The 26144-nt window shown below is 40.1% G+C and overlaps 1 protein-coding gene across 11 annotated transcripts in view; it reads left to right on the top strand.

Annotated features, from left to right (window-relative positions):
• The window catches only part of MTCL1 (microtubule crosslinking factor 1), a 138414-nt gene that overhangs the window by 6885 nt on the left and 105385 nt on the right, over nucleotides 1-26144 (top strand). For all 11 annotated transcript variants that reach the window (XM_054587378.1, XM_054587374.1, XM_054587375.1 and 8 more), the window contains exons 2-3: nucleotides 5141-5365; nucleotides 7124-7282. In XM_054587378.1, the coding sequence (XP_054443353.1) occupies nucleotides 5141-5365; nucleotides 7124-7282 (384 nt within the window). The remainder of the gene's footprint in view (nucleotides 1-5140; nucleotides 5366-7123; nucleotides 7283-26144) is intronic.

Raw genomic sequence — 26144 nt, 5'->3', positions numbered from 1 at the left:
TGCCCTTCTATTCTAAATGATAGCTTCGCTGGATAGAGTAATGTTGTAGGTCCTTGCTTTTCATGACTTCAAATACTTCTTGCCTGCAAAGTTTCTTTTGAGAAATCAGCTGATTGTTTCATGGGTATTCCTCTGTAGGTAACTCTCTTCTTTTGTTGCTTTTAAGATTCTCTCTTTATCTTTAACTGTTGGCATCTTAATTATTGATGTGTCTTGCTGTGGTTCTCCTTGGGTCCAACTTGTTTTGGACTCTCTGTGTTTCCTGAACTTGCATGTACATTTCCTTCACTAAATTAGGGAAGTTTTCCTTCATTATTTTTTCAAATAAATTTTCAGTTTCTTGCTTTTCTTCTCCTTCTGGCATCCTTATGATTCAGATGTTGGCACTTTTGGAGATGTCCCAGAGTCTTCTTATTCTCTCCTTGTTTTTTTTGGTTTGTTTTTTCTTCATTCTGTTCTGGTTGAATGTTTATTTCTTCCTTATGTTCCAAATCATTGATTTGAATCCTGACTTCCTTCCCTTCACTGTTGGTTCTCTGTGGATGTGCCTTTATTTCACTTAGTATAGCCTTCATTTCTTCCCTTATGTTTTTGCCCTACTCAATGATTTCTCTGAGCATCCTTATCACCAGTGTTTTGAACTCTGCATCTGATAAGTTGGTTATCTCCATTTTGTTTAGCTCTTTTTCTGGGGTTTTGTTCTGTTCTTTCATTTGGGCCATATTTCTTTGTCTCCCCAACTTGGCAACTTCCCTATGTTTGTTTCTATGTATTAGATAGAGCTGCTTTGACTCCCTCTCTTAGCATACCTGTTAAGTTGTGAGGGGCAGAGCTTTAGATATTTGCCAGGGCGGGGCAACCCTCTTGATTGCTTTGTGGCACTGTGTCGGGGGAGGGGTTGGAAAGGGGACAGTGCCATTGATTGGTCTCTTGAGGTTTGCTCTGCACTCACCCCATTTCCAGCCACTTCACCCACTTCCCGTATGCAACTGGCACCATTCTAGCTGTTGTCCTGGTGATGATTCCCAGAGTGGGTGGGTTTGCACACATTCTAGCACTGTGTGGGCCCTTTAAACTGACTCTCCTGGGAAACTGGCAGTTTCTTAAGCTGCCCCAATCCCCACAGGTTTTTGCAGGCAGTAGTTGTGAGGCTTTATCTTCCCTGTGCTGGAACCCTGGGCTGCGTGGTCTGGCCTGGGGCAGGGATCTCTCACTCCCAAGGTATCCCTGCCAATTTGTATCCACCACACGAAAATGTGGGGCCATCCATTCCACCGCCACTGCCTCTCCTCGCTGCACCTCGAACAACCTCCTCCAGCTTCCCATCTCCTCCCCTCCTTCCAGTCTGGATGAATGTGGCTTGTTTAAATCCTTAGCTGTTGGACTTCCATACAGTTCGATTTTCTGGCAGTTCTGGGTATTGTTTTGAGATTGGGTGCGATTCTTCTTGTGGTTGTGCAAGGAGGCAAAGCGCGTCTACCTATGCCTCCATCTTGACCGGAAGCCCTGCATTGTTTTTCTGAAAACTGTTTGTGATAATGGGTATGCTCACACACTGACAATGTCAAGCTCTGAACGTTAGCCTGCTTTTGTTATTTCACGCTGCCAGTGGGCTTTTAAAAGTTCAATTTAAAGCCTGTTATTGTTTCATTTGTCCTGTTTGTTGCAAATAATATATACTATTTATTGGAAAGATTGTGTATTTGGAACTGGGCAGCCTGGGTTTGCAGTGTAGCGTCCATTCATTATCTGGGACTTTGGACATGTTAACCAGTGTGGGTTTGGTTTCCTTGCCTATGCAAAGTGGGTAATATGTTCCTGAAAGGGTTATTACAGAGTTAGTAATGAAGGTAAAGGCCTAATAAAGGATGTCTCCTGTTCTACAAATTTAGTTAAAATATGAGCTATAAAAGCAGTGATTCAAATACATGCAATTATGGTCCCTATTTTTGCCTCAGTGCAATTAGTGTCAGTAATTATTTATGCCAACAAATACTAGCTGTTTATACCTGGCCTTCTCAATGATTTGGAGGTATAGATTCATATAGCCCTTAAACAGCTGTTTGAGCCTGTAGTGGTTGGTTCCACATCTGTATAATATATCCAGCATTTAATATCAGGGTTGATGAGGGCTCTCCTATTATAAAGTTTAAAAACTAGAGAACATTTTTATGCCTGGAAGTTGTATTTTATATCTTCTTATGGCTATATCACATTTAAAAAACTTTAGTTTGAGTAACAGGCATTAAAGACTTAGGCTTTTTAGGGAGAAGCTTTCCAGATGGAAAAGCAATCACAAACAAATTCCTTCCATGAGCAGAATGGCCACAGAAGCTGTATATTTGTATGTATACATTTATTTATTGATTATTGCTTGTACTAAACTGTTTTTTATTAGTTACCCAATGACATAATTACCTCTCAGCTGTTTTCAGACACAAGGGTAAAGATTAGGCTCTTTCAAAGTGGGATTCATCATATTCATGAATAGAATCTGGGTGAAACTTGACCTTGATTTTGAAAATACTCGTATCAAAAGAATGACATCCACAAGGCCCATTTAAAGTTTTTGGTCTGCAGTTGGTCTCCTCCAGCATGGGCTGGGTCAGGGCACAGCTCCTGTAGTGCGTCATCCAAGCCTCAGTGTAGGGATCCAGCATCAGTTACAGCCTCTTTGCTGAAGGTCAGCAAGGACCTTCGTGAAATAACTGAGTTCTCCTGTCCCCTGAAGAGCCCAGCCAGTCCATTCTGTTGATGTGTATTCAATGGAAACCATTTTCTTGGTTAGGGTAGTGTGGACAGGGAAAGGAGAATCTGCAGGCTGGGGCTGAGGGAATGAAATGGCACATCTTGGCTTTCCAATAGACCGCACTGTACACAGTTGAGGTTGAACTGTCCTTCACCCTATTTGTGCTGATTTGTATTGCTCCATAAGGATTCCCAATTTATTTGTTATACTTTTGTACTTAATCTTATGCAGGATAAAAATACTCTTCAGGGGGTTTCTCTCTCTTCAATCTCTTATCTATCTGAAGTTCTGATATTGGGAAGCTGTGTTTTATTGTAAGTAAATCCTCAGTTTTAAAACAAATGCAGGATTAGCAAGAGTGGTAAGAGTGGTGAGAATCCAGAAGCAAACTGAATGACAGGAGGAGAACTGAGAATTTAGGGTGAAGTTTTGTAGAGGTTTTTTTTCACCTTGAGCCTCCATATTAATTGAGCAAAGCAAATGGGAATGACTGTATATATACTATTCTGGAGGCATTTAAATCATCAGTTATGAATCAAATCAGGAAAATTCCTAGCATGCTTTGCTTAACCTCCTTCCATCTAAATTGCTTCTTGTTAAAATATTTTATAATACTTAAGTAGGATTTTTTAAATCCTCACCCAAGGATTTATTTTGATTTTAGAGGAAGGGGGAGAGAGAGAAAATGAGAGAGAGAGAGAGAGAGAGAGAGAGAGATGTGCGAGAAACATGGATGGGTTGCCTCCTGTATGTACCCCCACCAGGAATTGAACTCACCACGAAGGTAGTGCTGTGACCAGAAATCGAACCTGCAACCTTTTGGTATATGGTACAGCCCTCCAACCAACCAAGCCACCTGGCCAGGGCTTCAGTAGAATTTATATCTCATGTATTGTAGCCATGTCTAGGGGCTTGGGAAAAAAATTTTTATAATTAGACTACAAGACTGGAACAAAGCAAAGGGAAAATTATGTCTGATTTTGGTCATCTTTATGATTTGGTCTTTCTCTGTGTTAACTCGTGTTGTGTATTCACTCCACAAATATTTATTGATGGCCTCTAGGGCTCACACTACTCTGGGTGCTGTGAATGCAAAGAAGAATAAGACACTCAAAATGTCTCCCTTCGTGGAGCATACCTTTTAGTGTGGGTGACAGATGATACATTGATGGCGATAAGAGGTGGAAGAAAATAGAGCAGGCAAAGGACAACAGACGGTGGGGCTGGGGGGCAGTGAGGTGGTCAGCAAATGCATTGCGTGCCTTCCAGATTATGAGAAAGGAGCTTTGCTAAGTGCTGGGAGGAGCGCGAAGTGCAGAGGGCCTCACAGGCGAAAGGCCTGAGCAGTCCTCTGCTCTGTGGGACCTGAGAGAAGGGGGACGCCTCAGGGATCCTGGGGTGGCCTTTGAAGAATTTTTGTGTGTGATGGGAAGCCCTGGAGGGTTTGAGTATGGGAGGAGGTTGAGTTACATATTAAAAAGATAACTCTGGGGAGAGAATGGACTATGGAGGAGGAGAGGGTGAGAGGGGAAGCAGGGGGTCCCATGTGATGAACTCCCTGTTGTGCAGCTGTCCCTTGAGAGGGGTGGAGGGCATGGCTCCTGGGAAGAGAGCACCCCCGAGTATTTCCATGTTAGGCCGGCAGCACCGGGCTGGCTGTAGAATGGGAGGAATGCAGGACGGGAGCCAGGGACATTACCTGGGTTTTTCCTGTATCTAGAGGGTCTCATATTGCCAGCAAAGTAAAATGGAGGTGGGAAATAAAGGATAGGTGAATGAAAAAAAAAAACGCTGTGTGTGATATAAGGGTGACTTGAAACAATGCAAAAGGTTCTGTCTTTAGAATTGGAAATCATCTAGTCAGTGCTGAGATTTGTTTTGTGGAAAAGGATTTTAGAGACATGGGCAGGTATGCTCTAATTTCAGGGCAGTCACAGTTATGATTTCACTAAAGTTTACATGCTTTGAAGGCAGGGTCTGTCTGATTCACCTTTGAATGTGGATTGTGGCTTAGAGACAGGGTTAATGTTCGGTTTGAATCTAAAGGTTTAATTATCTGCAAAATTATTTCATTCACGATTGTGATTATGGAAGAAAATGTTGGAAATGGAATAAATATTGATAGGCCACAGTGAATAATCCAGGCTGGATTTTAGTTTCTGGATCCAGAAGATTTGAACAGACATCTGGTGATATTCTCTCATGTAAGAATTACCAGAGGTCCCTGTGCCATATCACACAGGTGTGGCCATAAGCCGATGAGTTAGTGTACATAGAGTTAATATTTAGTATCATTTAGCAGGGTGGAGGGAGGGCATGCTTTTTTTTTTTTTTTTTTTTTTTTTTTTGGACGTACTTGGCTTTTAAATCTGTTCCATCTGATTCATGTAGGATGAGCTCGATGAACTCCGGGCTGAAATGGAGGAGATGAGGGACAGTTATTTAGAGGAAGATGTTTACCAGCTGCAGGAGCTTCGGCGAGAACTGGACCGTGCTAATAAAAACTGCCGAATCCTGCAGTACCGCCTCAGGAAAGCCGAGCAAAAAAGTCTGAAAGTGGCAGAGACTGGTCAAGTGGATGGTGAACTTATCCGAAGTCTGGAACAGGACTTAAAGGTGAGCGAGTGGGGCTGATGGGACGTGCCTTCCTAGAAGGAGCTGCTGCAGGTGGGGTCACAGATCTGAAAATGCAGCCTTCAGACACCACTTCCATGGAGTCCTAATGTTCTGTTTGTGTTTTCCTCTTTCTTTCAACAGATTTTAGTATGAACGCTTTTTGTTCACTGTGTGTTCAAAGGTTCATAGGGTGTGTATAGTCATGTCTTTGATGCCCCAAGATTTAAATCTGTCATATGAACTGGAATCTTCAAACTTAAAAGAAAAAGAAAGTAGAAGAATCATAGTAATAGATCTATAATGAAAAATAATTAATACTGGCAATTGGTTTGGCAACTGTATGTAAATTATACAGAAACTCCTTCTAAAGATCTGAAGTATTTAAAAAAAATCTATCGATTATCAATTCAGTTATAGCCAAAGACCTCTCTTAAGATTTGACCATAATCACTTAACATTTTTATTGTTATTTAACTTTCTAGGACATGGAAAACCTGACATTACCATAATCCAAATGAGTCTTCTATAGTGTAGTGATGATTTAACTGAAGGAGAAATAGGATCATAACTGATTGTTGAAAGTATCTTTGAGAAACATTGACAAAAATGGGAATGAGTTGAAGAAACCCTAGACTTTAAACCACTTGCTCTCTCCATGGCTATCATGGCTTTTCTCATGCCCTGATTATCAAATCATTCATCTGGAGATGAATTATATATAATGTCTTCCTATTATGGGAGTACTTATGAAACCTCATTTAGCCTTTCATTATGATAGCAGGGAAAGAATCTTTGTAATTTTATCAACTTTATAAACCGCTTATAAAATGTCATTTGATGTGATATAAGGGTGATTTATATCTCTTTTGAAAAATCTTTCTCATTTCATTTTAGAAAGTAAAAATGTTTAACTGCTTTTAATATTCAATTATTTTACCACAGGAGACAATTTAAAAGTTGACTACATTAAACATCTACTACAGATTTATTTTGTTTTTTTGGTTTTTTTTTTTTAGCATATAGTATAGTATTACTTAGGGAACAGACATATTTGTGTTTTTTAAAAAAATTTAATCTTGTATTTTTTCCATTACTATTTAGTCCCCTTATAGCTCCCTCCTCCCAGCAGTCACCACACTTTTATCCATGTGAAATGTTTATTTTTATTATTATTACTATTTTTATTTCAAATTTATCACTTAAAGCATCTTCACCTGAGCAGAATTAACATTCTTGGTGTTATCCTATCAAGGAAATAGGGCTATCCAAAGTGGCGTTTTATTTTTTTATTTTATTTTTTTTAAGTTTTTTAAAAAAGATTTTATTTATTTATTTAGAGAGAGGGGAAAGTAGGGAGAAAGAGAGAGAGAGAGAGAAACATTGATGTGAGAGAGAAACGTCAATTGGTTGCCTCTCACATGAGCCCCAACATGGGACTGAACCCGAAATCCAGGCAGGTCCTCTGACTGGGAATCGAACTGGCAACCTTTTGCCTTGAGGGAGAATGCCCAATCAATTGAGCCACACTGGCCAGGGCTAAAGTGGCATTTTAATCAATATAAAAGCTGTATTCTTCCTCATAATGTGGGTATAACATTTTAATCTAATACCCTCCTTTAAATATAAGTTTGTTAATATTGGATAAGGTCTTTGCTCTGTGGTGTAATACCATTATCACTCAATGATTGTGTCTCAAAAGTTGTTTGAATGTAACCTTAGCACACAGAAGGCTTCATATCCTGATGACTGTCTCTGCAGGTAGCCAAAGATGTATCTGTCAGATTGCACCATGAACTTGAAACTGTGGAGGAAAAGCGCGCTAAAGCTGAAGATGAAAATGAAACCCTCCGACAGCAAGTGATTGAAGTGGAAATATCCAAGCAGGCCCTCCAAAATGAACTGGAGAGATTGAAAGAGGTAATCTGGAAATGTACAGGGATTTCACCTTTGGATTTAGCTGTGAGGAACTTGGTATGTCAAGTGTCCTGTTTTCATGGTTTAGAGCAAGGGTGGGCAAACTACGGTCTGTATGCATGGCCTGGAAGTAAGAGTGGTTTTTACATTTTTTTGTGGCATTGTAAGACAGTCACCACCACCCAAAATCAACTTAAAAAAAGCAAGGAAGACACTGTGGCAGAGACTGTATGGTGCTTGTTAAGCCTAAAATATTTGCTGTCTTTTCCTTCACAGAAAAGGCTTGTTGAACCCTGGTCTAAAGCTATTTTAATAATTTCCATTAGGATGAGCTGGCCATTAATTTTTTAAATGTGTCCAAATGTTGTGTATTATTACTAGAATACAACATTAAGTGGTAGTTTTTTTCTTGAAAGTCTTCTCTTCCAACAAGCTGGACAATATGTTACGGTTGTTAAACAGATAATGTGTGTATGCTGCCTCTGTCTGTTATTCAGCCAATACGATTTAAATATACATTTGAAAAAATTTTTGGGAGTGACTGTGTCCTAGCAAAGTGGTTTAGAAAGTGAATATATATGAATATGTGTCTGTGTATGAATATATATACTCATTTGCATATAGTAATGCAAATCCCAATTTGTTGTTGACTTCTATAATAAGATTAAAACTGAGTATTTTCTTGGAAAATATATTATGTATTGATGAAATTAAAAACTGCTGTTGAAGGCTTTAAGATGATAATTAAAAAAAAGATGATTGTTAAAGCCAGTATATTACCTGCTAACAGCCTTACTTAGCAAACCTTCCATCCACTCAACTTAATGGAGGCCCTGTACTAGGTGCTAGGCATGCCGATATGAGTATGGCAGCACAGGCCCTGCTCTCACGGTGTTTACAGTTCAGTTTGGCACATGGATAACAAAACAAATTATATTAAGGACACAGTGCTGTGACCTGATCCCCCCCGACTCTCTCTCCTCACAGCTGTGCCAGACTTGAGCTTGCTGTCCCCTGAAACATTCCCCTCCTAGGGACCTGCACCGCTGTGGCTCACTCCCTCATCTGCTGGTCTCTGCTGATGGCTCACCTCCCCCAGCCTCCCCTCAACACTTACATCTTAAGTTGTCCCTGTCCATCCCTGTCAGCCTTCCCATCTTACATAGTAAGGATTTGGATAAATTATGTGTATATTGTCACTACTTATCTGAAAATGTTTTTTTTTTTTTTTGACCCCTCCTCCCTTCACTAATGCCGCCTCTAGAACTCGAGCTCTGTGGACTGGGGGATCTTGTTTTTTCCAGTTCACTGTGGTGTCTCTGCCTAGAACGGTGCCTGGCCCATAGGCATCATTGGGACTCATTGGGTAAAAGGGTAAAGGAGAGTGAGAAGGTGGCTCTGTGGTGACTACAGCTTGCCTGGGGGACTCGGTGAGCTTCACAGAGGAAGGGGTCGATGCTGACAATGTTCTTGCATTCTGGGTAACCCTTGCCCCTTACCTCACACACGTACTTACCTCATAAGTATGTGTGTGAATGGAGGAATTTTTCTTGTGATTGTCGATCTCTTATCTCTGTACTTACTTTTCCTAGAAGTTTGCTTTCCTCTTTTTCCTTTGGTCCAAGTTTACTAGAAAGTATGCCATAATGCTTTTTTATTTCCTCAAAACTTCTGGTTTGATCCTGACCTTGAGGATATAGAAAACAACTTAGAAGTTTATTTTATAAATGTTATGTATATATGTTTGTGTATAAATATATAAATTATATGCACATAGATAGATAAATAAATACCCATATTTTAAGCAAGCAAGAATTTTTTTGCACACATTTAAATGGGTTTGTGTAGGACTTGGCATCAGGTCATGAATAATAGCTCTTTGGGGAAAGAAATGATTACTGTTGCTCTTGCCATTCAAAGCCAGGCAGGTGTGAGGTAAGGATCTTCAGTGCCGTGGTGTTGGCTCAGGCTGGATATGAGGAGAGAAGGTAGAGGGGTCGTCCCCTCCCTTCCTTTGTGGGTGAAAGTTACTTAGAGAGGGATTGCTCAATGGGAACATAATAAGTATTTCATCTCCAGAATTGCAGTCAGACTGGTGGAGCTGCATTTTTTTTAAAGATTTTTATTTATTTATGTTTAAAGAGAAGGGAAGGGAGGAAGAATAAGAGGGAGAGAAACATCAATGTGTGAGAGAAACACTGGTTGTCTCTTGCATGCCCCCAACCAAAGACCTGGCCTTCAACCCAGGCATGTGTCCTGACAGGGATTCGAACCAGTGACATTTCAGTCTGTGGGATGACACCCAACTTACTGAGCTACATATTTATACCAAACTTCCGAACCAGTGATTTTCAACTGGTGTGCCACAAGAATTTTTAAAACATGCAATACCTGACTCTTTAGTTAGGAGCACTAACCTCTTTTCTCTTAGACTGTCAAATAAAAACAATAACAGCCAACATAACGATAGCCATTGGTGTGAATGCCCTGTCTTGAACCATAAATATAAAGGTCCTGTAATAGACTTGTATCTCAGTGGTCATGCCACATATGTTTGCATCTGATTGGATAATTTTTGGTACCAGAAATCCTTATATGCAGGGATAGGTTTTTAAAAGTCACTTTGGAGTAAAAAGAGTAGGTAATTCATTTTGGGGTTTGTTTTTTTTTTTTTGGTAAATCAATCAAAATTACACCTATTTGTTTTGTCAGATTGGGCAAAATGTATTTTTTGTCGTGCTGCAGAATTTTAGTAATTAGCTTATGTGTTTAATGAGATGAAAAAGGTTGAAAATCACTGTTTTAAATGAATCATAAAGCTGACAGGAGTCTGAGGAGGTCAGATGTTGGCAGACCGTGCTGGAAGCAGAGAATGATGGAGCCTAATGATAAGGTTTCAGACGTGGTGGAGGAGGCACTGGAGAATGCCAGCAGTGGTCTCAGTGAATGGGTTCTTTTTACAAAAACCAGAACAAAATACACTGTGAGTTTTGCTCTAGGGTGAGGATAATACTTCTTTTTTCCTCAGCTTTGCTCGATATTGTTCACCCCTGAAGTTTTGTAAATGGATGCATCACTTCTGAAAATGGCAAGGACAGTTCGTGCATGTCTCTACATGACAGAAGTAGTTGCAGATGTACATATGCCCCTCTTGGCTTCAGACAGCAAAACAGCACATCTTTGTGCCTCTTCAGCTCTTGTTTTGAGCTGCCTGGTGAACTTGTTCAAGATGATTTCTCCTAGCACTTCAAACTCATTGTATCAGAAACAGACATATCCTCCTCACCTCCACCCTCACCTCCTTCTCTCTTTCACAGTTGGGTTATTAGTGCCACTGTCCTTTTAGTCACCCAGGCTTAAGTGATTGTGATTGACCTTACTTCCCCTGCTCCCCATCCTTAATTACCTGCTGGTGCTTAAGGGCTAAGTAAAAGAAGTCAGACATAGTGTATGCTTTCATTTATTGCAAATATCCAGACTATGTAAATCCATAGAGTCAGGAAAAAGGTTAGTTGTTTTCAGGGCTTGAGGAGGGGGAGAATGGGGACTGACTGCTTAATGGGTATGGGGTTTCCCTTTAAGTAATGAAAATGTTTAGAACTAGATAGAGGTGATGGTTGCACAACACTGTAATTATACTAAATGTCACCAAATTTTACAGTTTATAATGGTTAATTTTAACATCAATTAAAACCTTACTTTCTCTGTTCTATCCATACATATCATCAGTGTCCTCTGAAATGAGTATTTGAGGGCTGACACTATGCAGTCACCACTTTCAAGCCATTTACTACTTCTAATCTCTCCTTTTCTGTTTTATTGTCTACATCCCCCCAAATCTGTGTTACTCTCTGCTTAAACCAAACAGACTTCCTGTGGTTCTCGATTTCAGGGGTGTCCAACCTTTTGGCATCTCTGGGCCACACTGGAAGAAGAAGAGTTGTCTTGGGCTACACATTAAATGCACAAACACTAATGAAAACTGATGAGCAAATAAAGGTCTGTGCATAATTTTCATGATATCCGCCACCACAGTAAGCAAAAATGTCCTCACATAATAATCCTAATTATGCAGTGGCCCTTTCAATAATCTTTTAAAATCGTCAAGCAGGTTGTGCCTTACTAATATAGAAAATGTATCTTAGTAATAAAACTTAGTTATAAAACTTAGTAATAAAACTAAGTAATGTTTTAAGTAAATTTACAGTTTTGTGTTGGGCCAAATTCACAGCCATCCTGGGCTGCATGCAGCCCAGAGGCCTCGGGCTGGACACTCCTGGTTAACTCATTAGCACAACCAGGGGACCTTTCCTGCCTGCCCCATCTCTGTCTCGCAGCTGGGTTTCCCATCCCACAACTATAACCCTGGAGTGAAATAAAAAGCAGTTGAGAAAGATTAGAAGAAACTATGCCCTCTAATCCTCTTTGAACTAATAGAGGGGTGTCTAGGACACAGTGATAGGTCAGATGATTAAAGAGGGCTGTGGTAGCAACCCATCTGAAATTGTCCCTTCCCGTTGCTTGCTTGCTTCCTGTGCCTAGCCTGTTCCTGCCATGGCCCCTGCACCCAAACACCCACACACTCCTCCACTTGGGTAAGCTCAAAAATTTTTGCCTTTTTTGGGGGGTGGGGTGGAATGGTATATATTTCTTCTAGTACTCAACTCTATGGTGGACTCTCTCAAAAGATTAAAAATTGTTAACCTTAGCTGAGTTTCAACTTCTCAAAGATTACCGGAATGCTTCTACTCAGGAACATTTCTTTGTACCAAAAAAAATTTATTTTTTCTACCAAAATTTTTTGAGTCTTATTACATGCTAGACACCAATAATAAATATCAACTTAGTTGGCACTTGCAAGGCACAGAGATTTGTTCTACATCACTCCAGGGAACTGGGGTTGGTGTTTTGTTTTATTCTTGTTGAGATGGAATTAATCTTAACATTATACTATACTTAACTATACTTAACATTATACATATTTCAGGTGTACAACATAATGATTCTCTCTTTGTATATATTGCAAAATGACCACCACAGTAAGTCTAGGTAATAGCCAACATCATACATTGTTACAAATATTTTATTTTTCTTGTGATGAGAACTTTTAAGATCTACTCTCTTAGCTACTTCCAAATATACAATACAGTATTATTAACTTTAGTCACCCTGCTGTACATTACGTGCTCATGGCTTATTTGTTTTATATCTGAAAGTTCGTACCTTTTGCCTGCCTTTACCCATGTCACCCCCTCCCCCTCCCCCTAGGGTCGTTGAATGGAGCCTCTGAACCAACCAGCAGTCAGGTAGCTCTTGTGGGACACCTTTCATTGCCATTTAGGATATTATATTGATTCTCTGGGTTTGGTTGAGTCTTCTTTTGTGCCTGGTAAATGGTCAGTTTTGTAAATATTTCTTGAGTGCTCCAGTTTTAGGGGGAAGACTTTAAATTCATTAGATTGAAAATTTTCAAACTTTAACCCACAGCAAAAAGTACATTTTATATCATCACTCAATATACAAATAGAAAGGTTTCACAAAATAATTATCATCTTTGCTGTATGGTATACATTCTATTTTCAATTCTATTCAGTTTTTTAAAATTAATTACTACTTTAAATTTATTTATTTTTAATATATAATCTTTATTATATTTTTTCCATTACCATTTAGTCCCCTTACACCCCCCCTCCCTGCATCTATTCATTATTTTTTAATGTGGTTATAAGTTTGATTCATAGTCCATTAGTGGATTGCTGCAATTTGGAAAAAATATATCAGATCATTTGTTAATTATGCCATTCAAATTTTCTATATACTTTATAGTTTTGTTTTGTCTGCTAAATATATCTATTCGGGATAAAGTTATGTTAAAATCACTCATTATCATTTTGCATTTAAATTTCTTGTAACTAAATATGCCTATCTGGATAGAATAAAGTTATGTTAAAAATCATCCATTATCATTTTGCATTTAAATTTTTTCTTGTAGTCTGTCAAATTTTGCTTTACATAATTTGAATATAAATGCATACAGACTTAAAACTGTTCTTTGTAATGAATTGTTCCCTTTATCATTTGGTAATGACCTCTTTATTTTCATGTAATGCTTTTTGCTGTAAAGTCTACTTTGCTTTTATCATCTATACCAAATTTCTTTTGGTTAGTATTTGCCTGGTATAGCTTTTTTTCCCCCCCTGAATAAAAAATATAGGTATCTTAGAAAGCTTCAATTCCAGTTTACTCCTATCTTTCATACTATTGTTATTTAGTATCATTTTAGCTTCCTCTTTTGAAAAGCATTCCTCCTAAGTTGATTAATTTAATAATTACTGCTTACTTCGATTCATTTACATGTCTTCCACTCTGTTGTCATTGCTTCATGAGTGTTACTCCTTCCTTCTGAGTTCAGTTTCCTTCTCTCTAATCTATTAATTATCCTTTAGTATTTTTTTTTCAGTAAATGGTATTGTTTAGAAATGCTTGTATTTCATATTTTGTCATGAAAGCTATTTAGTTGGACACAGAATTGTAATATGTAGCAGATAATACTTTTATTATCTTTTGGTTTTATTTTGGTATCAAGAGGTCTGAAGTCAGACAGTTTTCATTTTTGTAGATAATCTGCCTATTTCCTGGTTACTTGTTTCCTTGTGTATGCTATTCTGTGGTTTTAATAAAATATATCTGGATTTATTTTTATTTTGCTCAACAGTTATTTTCAGTATAGGTACCTCATGAAATCTGGAAAATCGTAACTCTTTGAATAGTGTTCAGTAGTGACATTATGGAAATTATGACTTTGAATAGTGTTTCTACCCTATTTTCTGCATTTCCTCTGGAATTTCTATTATTCATATGTGGGATCTTCTTATGTTGGCCATTCTTATCCCACCCTCCATCTTACCTAACTCTTCTGGTTTTAATCTTTTTATCTCTCTGTGCTGTATTCTGGATAATTTCTTCATTTCTTCTCCAAGTTACTAATTTTCATTTTTACAAAAAAATACTGCTTTATATAGCCATTAAATTTTCATTTCAATGAGTTTACCTTTCACTTCTGGAATTAAAAAAAATTTCCTGGTTCTTTTTCATAATATTTCTTCCTTCCTCGTCTATGTCTTTTTATTTTAATTTTTAAACATTTTAAAGTCATAGTCTCTTTCAGTTTGTTTTGCTATTTTCATTCCTTGATGTTACTGGTCCTTCTGTTTGTCACATATGCTGACTTTCACTCAAAGTGGATTTTATCATGAGTCCTTCTTAGTGGGAATTCCATGAAGTTCATTGAAATGCCCTTCCAGTGAGATTTTTGCATTGGTCTTTTCCAGAGGCCTTGATACTATCATTGGTCCAAATATAACCCTTAATTTTTGACTCATGAAGTTGTGTACCAGATGGGTTGTGTGAATTGGAAATCAAACTTGTATGTGGCATAGGCTTAGGGTATTTTTATACTTCAAAGGAGATTTTGTTTTCCACCACCCAGTGACCTGAGAATAAGTTAACTCTCTCCTTACTGGGTGGTTTTTAGTTTACTTTCAGTTGAGGTGCATTCACAAAAGCTTCTTGTCACACTTGTGGCTCTGAGGGCCTATTTCTCTGTCTGGTAACTTCCATCATTCCCTCCTGCCCCACCATGCTTAACATATACTCTTGTGCTAATTGCTCTGGTTTTCAGTATCTTATGCATTTCCGACACTGGGGGCTTTTCTTTTTTTGTGTGAGTTCAGCTGTATATAAATTTTTGCTTGTTATATTTTCCCTAGTGTCTCTAGCTGTTTATTGTGGGAGGGCCCATGCTGATTCAATGTCTTGCGCTGCCAAAACGGGACGCGACCCCTGAGGGCTCAGCAGCTCTCCAGTAGCAGCTCTGGGGAGTGCCATGAGTAACCCCAGTTGTGTTCCAGTTCATGACTCAGCACTTTCACTCCTTCTTAGTCAGTTTTTTCTCCCCTGCTGCTCACCAACTCCCATTTTCCTTAGGGCACTTTTTTACTCCTGCCTTCTCTACTTTTGGCTGCTACTCACTCTTTTCTCTCTAGGTGTCTGCTACAGACTGAATGTTTGTGCCCCCCTCTTCAATTCATATGTTAAATCTTAATCCCCAGTGTGTGGAGTTTGGGGATGGGGCCTTGAGCTGATTAGGTTTGCAGGTGGAACCTTCACGAATGGAATTAATGTCCTTATAAAAGAGACCTTAGAAAGCTCCCTTGTGCCTTCAAGCATGTGAGAACACATTGAGAAGTTGGCTGTCTATGAACCAGGAAATGGATCATCACTGAATCTACCAGCATCTTGATCTTAGATTTCTCAGCCTACAGAACTGTAAGAAATAAATAATTGTTTGTTCTTTAAGCCACTCAATCTATGGTATTTTTGTTATATCAGTCAAAACAGATTAAGGCAGTCACTCTACTTTTAGCTCAACCAGTGGGCAAGCACTTTTCTCTGTATGTCATTATCTTCAAACAGTCAGGCAGCCATAAAGTCTGGAAATATAGGTGTACACACATAATGAATGGTTTTATTGCTATTATGCTATACTTCAATGAAATAATATGATCTTTGTTTTCAGAGTTTATGGTTCCCCTTGTAAGAACAAGATTTGCTTAGGTGAACTAGTGTACATTTTGGGGCCTGCTGCCATGGCATCAGCCCCAGCCACTGACCGGGTTACATGCAGCTGCCAGGGAATCAGTCAGGGCTCCCTTCCCTCAACCCTGCCACTGCCTGGACCACAGTGGATGGTAGGTAGGACCAGCAGGCAATGTGGGACAAAGGCAATTGTGCTAGCATGGTGGGCTCTCTAGGACCCCTCAGAAGGAATAAGTAGCATCTGGTTTTATTTGGTAGTCACGAGTTTGCAGGGAGGGGCAAGGTGACTAGCTAGAGAACAGAAAGGGGAAGAAATCTGGTGCACTGGATGATATCCCAGTTATGTGGCCTGCTAAGTTCATAATGAGGTAAAGTGGGATGAGAGTGAGAGCAAAAAGAATCAGACCTTTCAGTTTATGGGACTACACTCCAACCAACTGAGCCATACCTGCAAGTGCCTCAGCATAGTATTTTTATTTGTATAGAGATACTCGTAGATTTGCATGCAGTTGTAAGAAATGAGTTAAGTCTTTTTCCCAAATATTGAAACATGAGGGGAGAGAGAGACTGAGAGGAAGAGAAGAGAAGAGAGAGAATGAGAGGAAGAGAAAAGAAGAGAAGAGAGAGAGTGAGAGGAAGAGAAAAGAAGAGAGAGAGTGAGTATATGCAGTGTCTGCACAGGAATATGGAGGTAAATAGCTCTTTGTGAGTTCTGCCCAGACTAGAGGGGCAGGGACAGATTGGACTAGAGCCATGTTAACGGAGGAACAAATACCTGACCTGGAAATCCAGAGGTCAGAGGCTGGGGAGGATTAGGAACAGGGCAGCAACTGCAGATTTGGTATACATAGTTTTGCATATGTAAGCTTTAAATGGAGCAGTTTTGGTGTCTGGGAAGAAAGGGGGTTGTGTGTTCAGTTACACAACCATAAATAGCACTAAATGGCTGATTCACACTGTTGCTGAACAGGAGGAGGAGCGAGAACCTAGCACAGTCTGTCCTGGTCCCTCAGAACCTGTGACTTTGGAGCCATTCTTGTCAAAATCAAGAGAGAATCATACTGAGGTCTTCACTAGGCTAGTCCTGCGACCCACTTAACAGCAAGTCCTAGTGCTTCCCGGGGCCCAGCTCAGTTGAGCCTCACCAGGCCTCTTCAGATGTGCAGGGGGCTCTTTTTTCTCCCTTATGGTGAGCTGTGGCAGAGGCACAAGGAGGTAAGGTCTTGCCCAGGTTCAAGTGTTTGAAATGTTTTCATTTCATAGGTTATACTGTTTCGTTATGTTCTGTTGTTCAAGGAGTATTTTACTTCTACTTTCTGTGATTTTCATGTCGGAAAAAAAAAGAAAAACAATGGTGAGGACAAAGGAAGCACGTTGAAGGGAATAGCTTTATTTGACAGCTAGTTCCTAATGGGGTGTGAAGACATGCAAGGCGGGACCTAGGCCTGAGACCTGAGCTCACTGAATGTTAGAGTCGAAGGACCTTTGAGATGAGTTAGCAAAGGACCTTTGAGATAAGTTAGCGAACCTTTTCGTTACTTACACAAAGAAACCAAGGTATGGCTGAGTCATGAATGGCCTTAAGTCAGGTGGTCCATTCACAGCAGAGCTGGACTCTATCTACCCCAGTAGCTTTGTTTCTCTCCTCCCTCCAGACCTTAGCCCAGGGCCCTCACCCTCCTTTCTTTGTGGACTTGGAAAAGGCCAGTTACCAGGTCAGAACTGGAGGTAAGCACTTGTGGAGCCAGTTTGAACAGGGCGTCTTTTAGGGGAAGCTGCTGGAGCAGCAAGCAGCCCCAGGTTCCTCATTGCTATGGGTTGGCATGAAAGGCACCTGCATCTTTTTTTTTTGACCCCATTAATGCTTTTCTGTAAAATTAATATCTACTTTTAGAAGTATTTATTAAGCATCTTCCTTCATCTCTAATGAGAAAATTATAGGAAGAAGGCCAAGATTGACCTATGAAAAGAGTGAGCTTGGGCCCTCCCAGCCTGCTTTACCACCCTGCTCTCATGCCCCTGCTCCCTCCCATCAGATTTCCGATCCTTGTCATTTTTACCCCCATGTCATTTCCCCACCCAGGTTAAAGGGTTCCTGGGCTCAAGTCGTGTGTGTGTGTGTGTGTGTTTCCCCACACTAACAAACAATTCTTGGACACCTGCAAGTGCTTCTCACCAAACTGGCTGCAGAATGGATGTTCCAGTGACCCCCTTCAACTTAGGATGCCAATCGCAAGTCCAGGATGTTGCCCATACCTGATTATTCATATGAAATTGGACACATACCATATATACTTCTTAGCATAGTATTTTTTTTTAAATCCTCACCCAAGGACATGCTTATTGATTTTAGAGGGGAAGGGAAGAAGAGAGAGGGAGACAAACATCAATGTGGAGGGAGGAAGAGAGAGAAACATTGATATGAGGGAGAAACATCAATTGGTTGCCTCTTGCATGCACCCCCAACCAGGGACCAAATCTGCAACCTAGATATGTGTCCTGACCAGGAATTGAATCCATGACCTTTCAGTTTATGGGACTACACTCCAACCAACTGAGCCATACCAGCAAGTGCCTCAGCATAGTATTTTTATTTGTTTAAAGATACTTGTAGATTTGCATGCAGTTGTAAGAAATGAGGCCTCATGTACCCTTTACCTAGTTTCCCTCAATGATAACATCTTGTAAAATTCTCATATGATATTATTACTGTGATACCGACATTAATTCACTCAAGCTATAGAACAGGTGCATCACAAGGATCCCTCAAGGGTGACCTTTTATGACCACGCCCACTTCCCTCCTGTCTCCACCCATATCCTTCCCTCCTGGCAACCACTGTTGTGTTATCCACGTCTCTAACTTTGTAATTTCAAGACTGTTATATAAATGGTGTTATACAGTGTGTAACCTTTTGGGATTGGCTTTTTTCATTTAGCATCATTCTGTGGAGATTCATCCAAGTGGTTGTGCATATCCATAGTTTGTGCCTTTTTATTGCTGAGTAGTGTTCTGTGGTATGGATGTACCACAGTATGTTTAATCATTTACTGATGGAAGGACATTTGGGATGTTTCCAGTTTGGGGCTATTACAAATAAAGTTGCTGTGTATATAGGTTTTTGTGGGCATGTAAATTTTTATTTTTCTGGGAAAAATGCCTAGAAGTTCAGTTTCTGGGTCATGTACACATAGTAGTTGCATATTTTGTTCTCTGAAAAAAGTACCAAACTATTTTCCAGAGTGGCTGTACCATTTAACAGTGCTTCTAGTAATGCATGAGTGCTCCAGTTTCTCTGCATCCTCATCAGCATTTGGTGTCACTCTTTTTTTTGTAGCCATTCTGAATCATGATATCTCATTGTGGTTTTAATCTGCATGTCCCTAATGGCTAATGATGTTGGACATCTTTTCATGGGATATTTGCTATCTGTATAACTTCTTTGTTGAAATGTCTCTTGCCCATTTTCTAATTGAATTACTTGTTTTACTGTTGTTTGTTTTTTACTATTGTTGAGGTTTTCTTTTTAATCTGTACCCAAGGATATGGGATGTGTTTATTGATTTTTAGAGAGAAAGGAAGGAGGTGGGGGGGGGAGAGAGAGAGAGAGAGAGAAGGAAACATCAATTGGTTGTCTCTTGTATGAGTCCCAACCAGAGATGGAACTCGCAACCCAACCTAGATATGTGCCCTGACTGGGAATTGAACCCGCAACCTTTTGGTGTATGGGACGATGCTACAACTAACTGAGCCGCCCAACCAGTGTATTTACTATTGTTGAGTTTTGAGAGTTCTTTCTTTTTATCATGCATGAGTTATCTAGTTTTTCCTTTTCTTTATTTTCTAAATTGTCTTTTCTTGTTTTTTTAAATTCTCATTCTCATACCCCTTCCCCTTTGGCAACTGTCAGCTTGTCCTCTGCAGGGTCTGGCACAAATAACGCCTTTTTCTATTACAAAATCATAAGCATGTAATTCTGTAACATAACAATATCACACTCAAGCACACCATATGACATTTTGGATGAAATGTTCATATTGCTGTCCACCTTGTGTGAGACATTCACGTACCGTACCAACCACACTCAAGCAAGCCTTACTTCTGCTGTACCCTATATATCTGTGGATCTGTTTCTGTTTATTTTATTTATTTATTTATTTACTTACTTAGTTTCCACATGTCAGTGAGATCATACAGTATTTGTCTTTCTTTGCTGTTGGAAATAGTTTCTACCAATAGTTTCTACCACTCTGTAGTTTGTCTTTTATCCTTTTAACAGTCTTTCCCAGTGCAAGTGTTTTTAATTTTGATGAGGTTCAGTTTATAAATATTTCCTTTTATGGTATCAAATCTAAGAACTCTTTGTCTAGCCTTAGATTCTGAATATTTTCTCCTATGCTTTTTTTTTTTTTTAAAGTTTTATAGTTTCATGTTTTACATTTAAATCCATGGTTTATTTTGAATTCATTTTTGTATGAGATATGAGATTTTGGTCAAGGTTTATTTTTTTAATGCCCATGGATGTCCAGTTGCTCCATCACCATTTGTTGAAAAGGCTGGTTTTCCACCCTGGCTGGTGTGGCTCAGTGGATTGAGTGCTGGCCTGCGAAGCAAAGGGTCACTGGTTTGATTCCCAGTCAGGGCACATGCCTGGGTTGCAGGCCCCTATTAGGGGGCGTGCAAGAGGCAACCATGCAGTAATGTTTCTCTCCCTCTCTTTCTTCCCTTCCCCTCTAAAAATAAATGAATAAAATCTTAAAAAAGGAAAAAAAGAAAAGGCTGTTTTTCCTTCATAGAATTACTTTTACACCTTTGTCAAAAATCGGTTGGACATCTTTGTGTAGGCCTATTTCCGGGCTCTCTGTTCCATTCCATTGACCTCCATAAGTACAACCTTGATTACTTAGTTGTATAAATCTTTAAGGTCTTTAAATATTTTATTGATTATGCTGTTACAGTTGTCCCAATTTTTCCCCTTTGCCCCCCCCACCGAGTACCCCCCATTTCCTTAGCAATGCTCCCTTCCCACTTAGTTCATATCCATGGGTCATGCATAGAAGTTCTTTGGCTACTCCATTACCTATACTGTTCTTAACATCCCCCTGCCTATTTTGTACCTACCAATTTGTGCTTCTTAATCCCTGCACCTTTCCTCCATTTTCCGCCTCCTAACTGATAACCTTCCAAATGATCTCCATATCTATGATTCTGTTCCCATTCTCCTTGTTTACTTAGTTTGTTATTTGGGTTCAATTATTGATAGTTGTGAATTTATTGCCATTTTAATGTTCATCATTTTGATCTTTTTCTTATATAATTCCCTTTAGCATTTCATATAATAATGGCTTGATGATGATGAATTCCTTTAGCTTTACCTTGTCTGGGAAGCACTTTATTTGCCCTCCCATTCTAAATGAGAGCTTTGCTGGATAAAGTAATCTTGGTTGTAGGTCCTTGCTTTTCATCCCTTTGAATACCTCTTTGCCAGTCCCTTCTTGCCTGCAAAATTTATTTTAGAAATCAGCTGACAGTCTTATGGGAACTCTCTGCTTTTCCCTTGCTGCTTTTGAGATTCTCTCTTTATCTTCAGCCTTCGGCAGTTTGATTATGATGTGTCTTGATGTGGTCCTCTTTGAGTCCAACTTGTGCTTCCTGGACTTATAGGTCTATTTCCTTACCAAACTAGGGAAGTTTTCTTTTATTATTTTTTTCAAAGAAGTTTTCAATTTCTTGCTCTTCCTCTTCTCCTTCTGGCATCCCTATGATTCGGATGTTGGCACTTTTGGAGATGTCCCAGAGGTTCCTAAGCCTATCCTCGTTTTTTTTAATTCTTTTTTTCTTCGTGCTCTCCTGATTGAATGCTCCTTCCTTCTTAGTGTTCCAAATCATTGATTTGATTCCCCTTCACTGTCAGTTCCCAGTAGATTTTTCTTTATTTCACTTAATGCAACCTTCATTTCTGCCTGGGTCTTTTTTATGTCATTGAAGTACCCAGTGAGTTCCTAGAGCATCCCAATAACCAGTGTTTTGAACTGTGCACCTCATAGGTTGCTTATCTCCATTTCATTTAGTTCTTTTCCTGGAATTTTATTCTGTTCTTTCATTTGGGCCATATTTCTTTGTCTCCTCATTTTGGAAGCCTGCCTGTGTTTGTTTCTGGGCATTTGGTAGAGCTGCTTTGACTCCCTGTCCTAGCACACCTGTTAGGTTCTATGGAGCGGTGCCTTGGATAATCAGGGCGGGGCAACTCTTGTCACCGCTCTGTTGCTCTGTGTCAGAGAGGGCTTGCAGAGGGGCCAGTGCCGCTGCCTGGTCTCTGGAATTTTGCCTGGGAGAAAGCCGTCTCCCCACTCGTACTTCACTTTCTTCGCATATGCCCCTGGTGCCCTTCCAGCTGTTGTCCTTGTGCTGAATCCCAAAGGGGTTAGTCTGTGTGAGTCCTAAGTCCATTGTGGACCCTTTAAGGAGTCCCAGTTTCTCCCACTGGCCCAACTCCCACTGGTTTTTAAAGCCAGAAATTATGGGGACTTATCTTCCTGGTGCTGGGACCCTGGGCTGGGTGGTCTGGACTGGGGCTGGGATCCCTCGCCCTGGAGGTTCCTCCCATTTTTTATCCACTCCAGGTGGATGGGGGACCACTGGATCCCATCTCCGTGCCCTTCTGCACCTTTCCTTGTCTCCACCGCTCTTACCCGTCTGGATGAATGTGGCTTCTTTAAATCCTTGGTTGTTGGAATTCTACACCAGCTCGACTTTCTGACAATTCTGGGTGATTTTTTTTCTTGTAATGTAGTTATATTTTTTGCTATGACTGTGTGCAGAGGCAAGACATGTTTACCTATGCCTCCATCGTGACTGGAAGTTCTCTATTGATCTTGAAAGTGCTTCCCTGGCTGGTGTGGCTCAGTGGATTGAGTGCTGGTCTGCAAGCTGGAAGGTCATGGGCTCCTAGTCAGGGCACAGGCCTGGGTTGCGGGCCAGGTCCCCAGCTGGGGGCGTGTGAGAGGAAACTGATCGATCTCGCACATGTTTCTCTCCCTCTTTCCTCCCCTTTCTCTAAAAATAAATAAATAAAAAATTTTAAAAAAAATCTTGAAAGTGCCTTCTTGGTACAGTGTCTGCTCCAATCAGCAGTTTGAGAGTTTCATTTGATCCTTCCATGGCATTTCAGAACACTCACATCTCTGCCTTCTTGTGTAAATATGTGTATCTACAATTCCCTCTCCTGATCAAAGCATTCAGTAAATGTGTTGAAAGAGTTAAGGTTTTATCATCTTTGGTTTTCCTTGAGGAAGAGCCATAACATTATTTTAAAATCTCGGTGAAGAATTTCTGATTCTGTAAATGATTACTTCAGGACAGTCAATACAAGCCAGTCATCTCACTCTAGGTCAAGTATTGTAACAATGACCATGGGTCATAAAATCATACTGTTAGTGATAAGGAAAGCGTCTGAACATTCAGCCAGGCTCAGAGTGTCCATCACGGAGATAATGCCACATCCCGTTGCCCCTGTAAGCTGGGCTCAGGCGACCTTTCAGGCAGAGGATGGTCCCTTTGGGATGGCCTCATTCAAAGCAGTGATGCTGTGGGAGCAGCTATCGGTTTGCAGGCCACTCTCACTTCCCCTAGAGACTTAAGATCCAGCCATTTCTCCTCTTCCTTCTACACACCCTTGTTGGCACATGGGAATCCTATGTAATGTAGATGGCAAAACCAATATGTTATCTACTGCTGTTTAAGTGCTGGAATGGAACTTTTGTAAATTTTAGTGAAATGCACAGTGTTCCCATTGCTTTTCTTAAGAAGTAATTAAAATGTAGACCAAGCATATATTTCTGAATAATTTAGATTTTCACTAGGCAGTTAACTGCATTTAGCTTGTGCTGTGGGAATAAATTTTTAAAATTCCCTTTTCAAAATGTACACTTGATTCTTGGGATCTGTTAAATTTTTGTGCTATAAGTGGTGTTATTTATATAATATAAAATTGTATATTAAATTATTGTATAATTTAGGTAACATCCTCAAATGAAGACACAAGAGTCAGAGATATAGAAATGCTTAGAAAATACTGTATGACTATTTCCTGAGTATAGTTTCTTGGTATTTTTCTGACTCAAATGAGAGCCATTATACATTGAGTAGTATGATTATGAGCCAAATAAGGAATTTTCATTTTTTAAACACACACATATACATATAACACAATCATATAGACTGTGTTACTGTTGAACAGTTGATCAAGCAGAATGTGAATCTTTGACCCAGGGAGTAGTCTCAGATTGGAGAGAGACCCTAAGCTCTCCCAGGGCACTTTCCTTCATGGTTTATTTGTGCAGGTTGGTTAATTCTTTTTCTTAAAGAATGTTTATGTGGGATGGTTGGGTTCTCATTTGTTTCCCAATATCTCAGATTCCCACATATTTTTTCTTGTGACCCACAGCAGTTTTATTGGAACAAGGGAATGTAGAAAATGTGAGATGCGCTCATCAGACAGGGGCGTTTGAATCTAGACACTATTCATCTTTAGATGCTGACGTAAGCTGGTTGCCAGGCAAAGCAGTATTTATTTATCAAATACATATTTGTGTTTATTTATTTCTGAACAGTTGGAATAGATCCTTGTCGGTTGTTCTCCCATCCCATGTGGTTTTGTCTCCTCTGGCTGTAATCTGAGCAGGACGGAGAGCTGGAGAGGGCAGTTTGGGGAACGAGCGACCGGGGGTCAGGGCACCGGGCATTCCTCCCAGGACTATAGCACCACCGTGCTGGGAGGGGGTGTGAAGAGGCGTAGGAATGCCTGGTCATCTGTATTTACTCACAGGGATTAGCAATAATTGTTTCCCATAAATGAGTGAAACAAAATCATTTCTGAAAAATCCTCCATTTATTATTGTTTTATAAATCATAGGAAACATTACAGTTTAAAGATGATATAATTTTTTGCCATAAGTGTCTTGTCTGCTTTGGTCTCATATGTGTGTTTAAATCACGTTTAATGATCAAGTGCTTTGAACATTCCTACTAGAGGAGAGTTGCAGGAACATTCTTTCATGTGAATTAAAGACAATTTTCCCTCTGGCTAACTGGTTCAATGGAGGGGCTTGGCCAGACCATTCTTCTACTTTTCAGTTTTGAAGTAACACTGAGAGTTTCTTGTTTGTTTCTAAGAGTTCTCTGGTGTAGGAGTTTTTTTTGGGGGGGGAGGGATTGGGTTTATCTTCAAACAAGGTTATACGTGGGGTCACCTAGGTGATGGGGCTCAGATATGATACAATGCCCATGGAAACATCGCACATTGGGACTGCTTCAGGATTCACTTTACAGTAACCTGCTTAGAGCAGGGTTTCCCAGCCTCTGTACTCTGGACACTTTGGGTTGGATAATTATTTGTAGTTAGGGGTGTACCTCTCCTTTTGTGATGACCAAAAATGTCCTGGGCGTTGTCAAGTGTCTGGTGGGGCAGGCAATTGAGCACTGCAGGCTGACAGGGACAAGCAGGACATCTAGCAGGCTAGCAGGACACCTTTCCCTTCACCTCCCTTGGAACTTTAGAGGAAGAATCCTGTTTGACGAGATGAGCATGTGGTGGTGTTGAGCTGCATTTGGTCTTGACAATAGTGTCAGGCTCTTTCCTCTAAAGGAAAGATATGGCATGATTGGGAGGGAACTTCACAAGGTTTGTTTTAGTAGCTTAGACAAGCTGTCTTGTCTTCCTGCTTACCCTATCTGGGTTCAAATCCTAGAAGTCTAGAGCTTGGTTAGTTATTTTAGTTTCTGGAGAGCCTAATGTTGTCGAATTTTGCAACAAAGTGAGTAGAAAGTGGGCACTACACATTTACCTTTGCTCTCAATCTCTTGCAAAACATCTTCAGAGGTGCCCTTTGAGATGTCTGGAGATGGTTGGAACCTTTCTTGCAGAGGATGAGAGAACAGTAGTGCTTAGAGCAGGTTTTGACAAGGTGCCTCTTACATCACCGCTTTTATTAGGTAGGTAGTGAAAGGGATTGTAGAAAAGTGAGCCAAGGACCGAACCCTTTAACCCCATGATGCTCCACCCTGGCTGCACGGTAGATGCCCTCGGGAGCTGTTAAGAATCCTGATGTCCAGGCCACAGCCAGGCCAGTTACAGCAGATCCTCTGCGTGTGGGACCCAGGCATCAGTGTTTCTAAAGTTCTCAGTGACTTTAGATCAGCAGTGGCCACTTCCATGAGGTGGTATGTCTGAAGCTTCTCCATAACTGTAGCTAAATATTTCCCACCC

This window comes from Pteronotus mesoamericanus, unplaced genomic scaffold (assembly GCF_021234165.1).
Source record: "Pteronotus mesoamericanus isolate MK-2021 breed Mesoamerican mustached bat unplaced genomic scaffold, CSHL_Meso_final scaffold_118, whole genome shotgun sequence".
Lineage (NCBI taxonomy): Eukaryota > Metazoa > Chordata > Mammalia > Chiroptera > Mormoopidae > Pteronotus > Pteronotus mesoamericanus.
The sequence above is the reverse complement of the archived record's forward strand: the minus strand, read 5'-3'. Positions and strand labels throughout refer to the sequence as shown.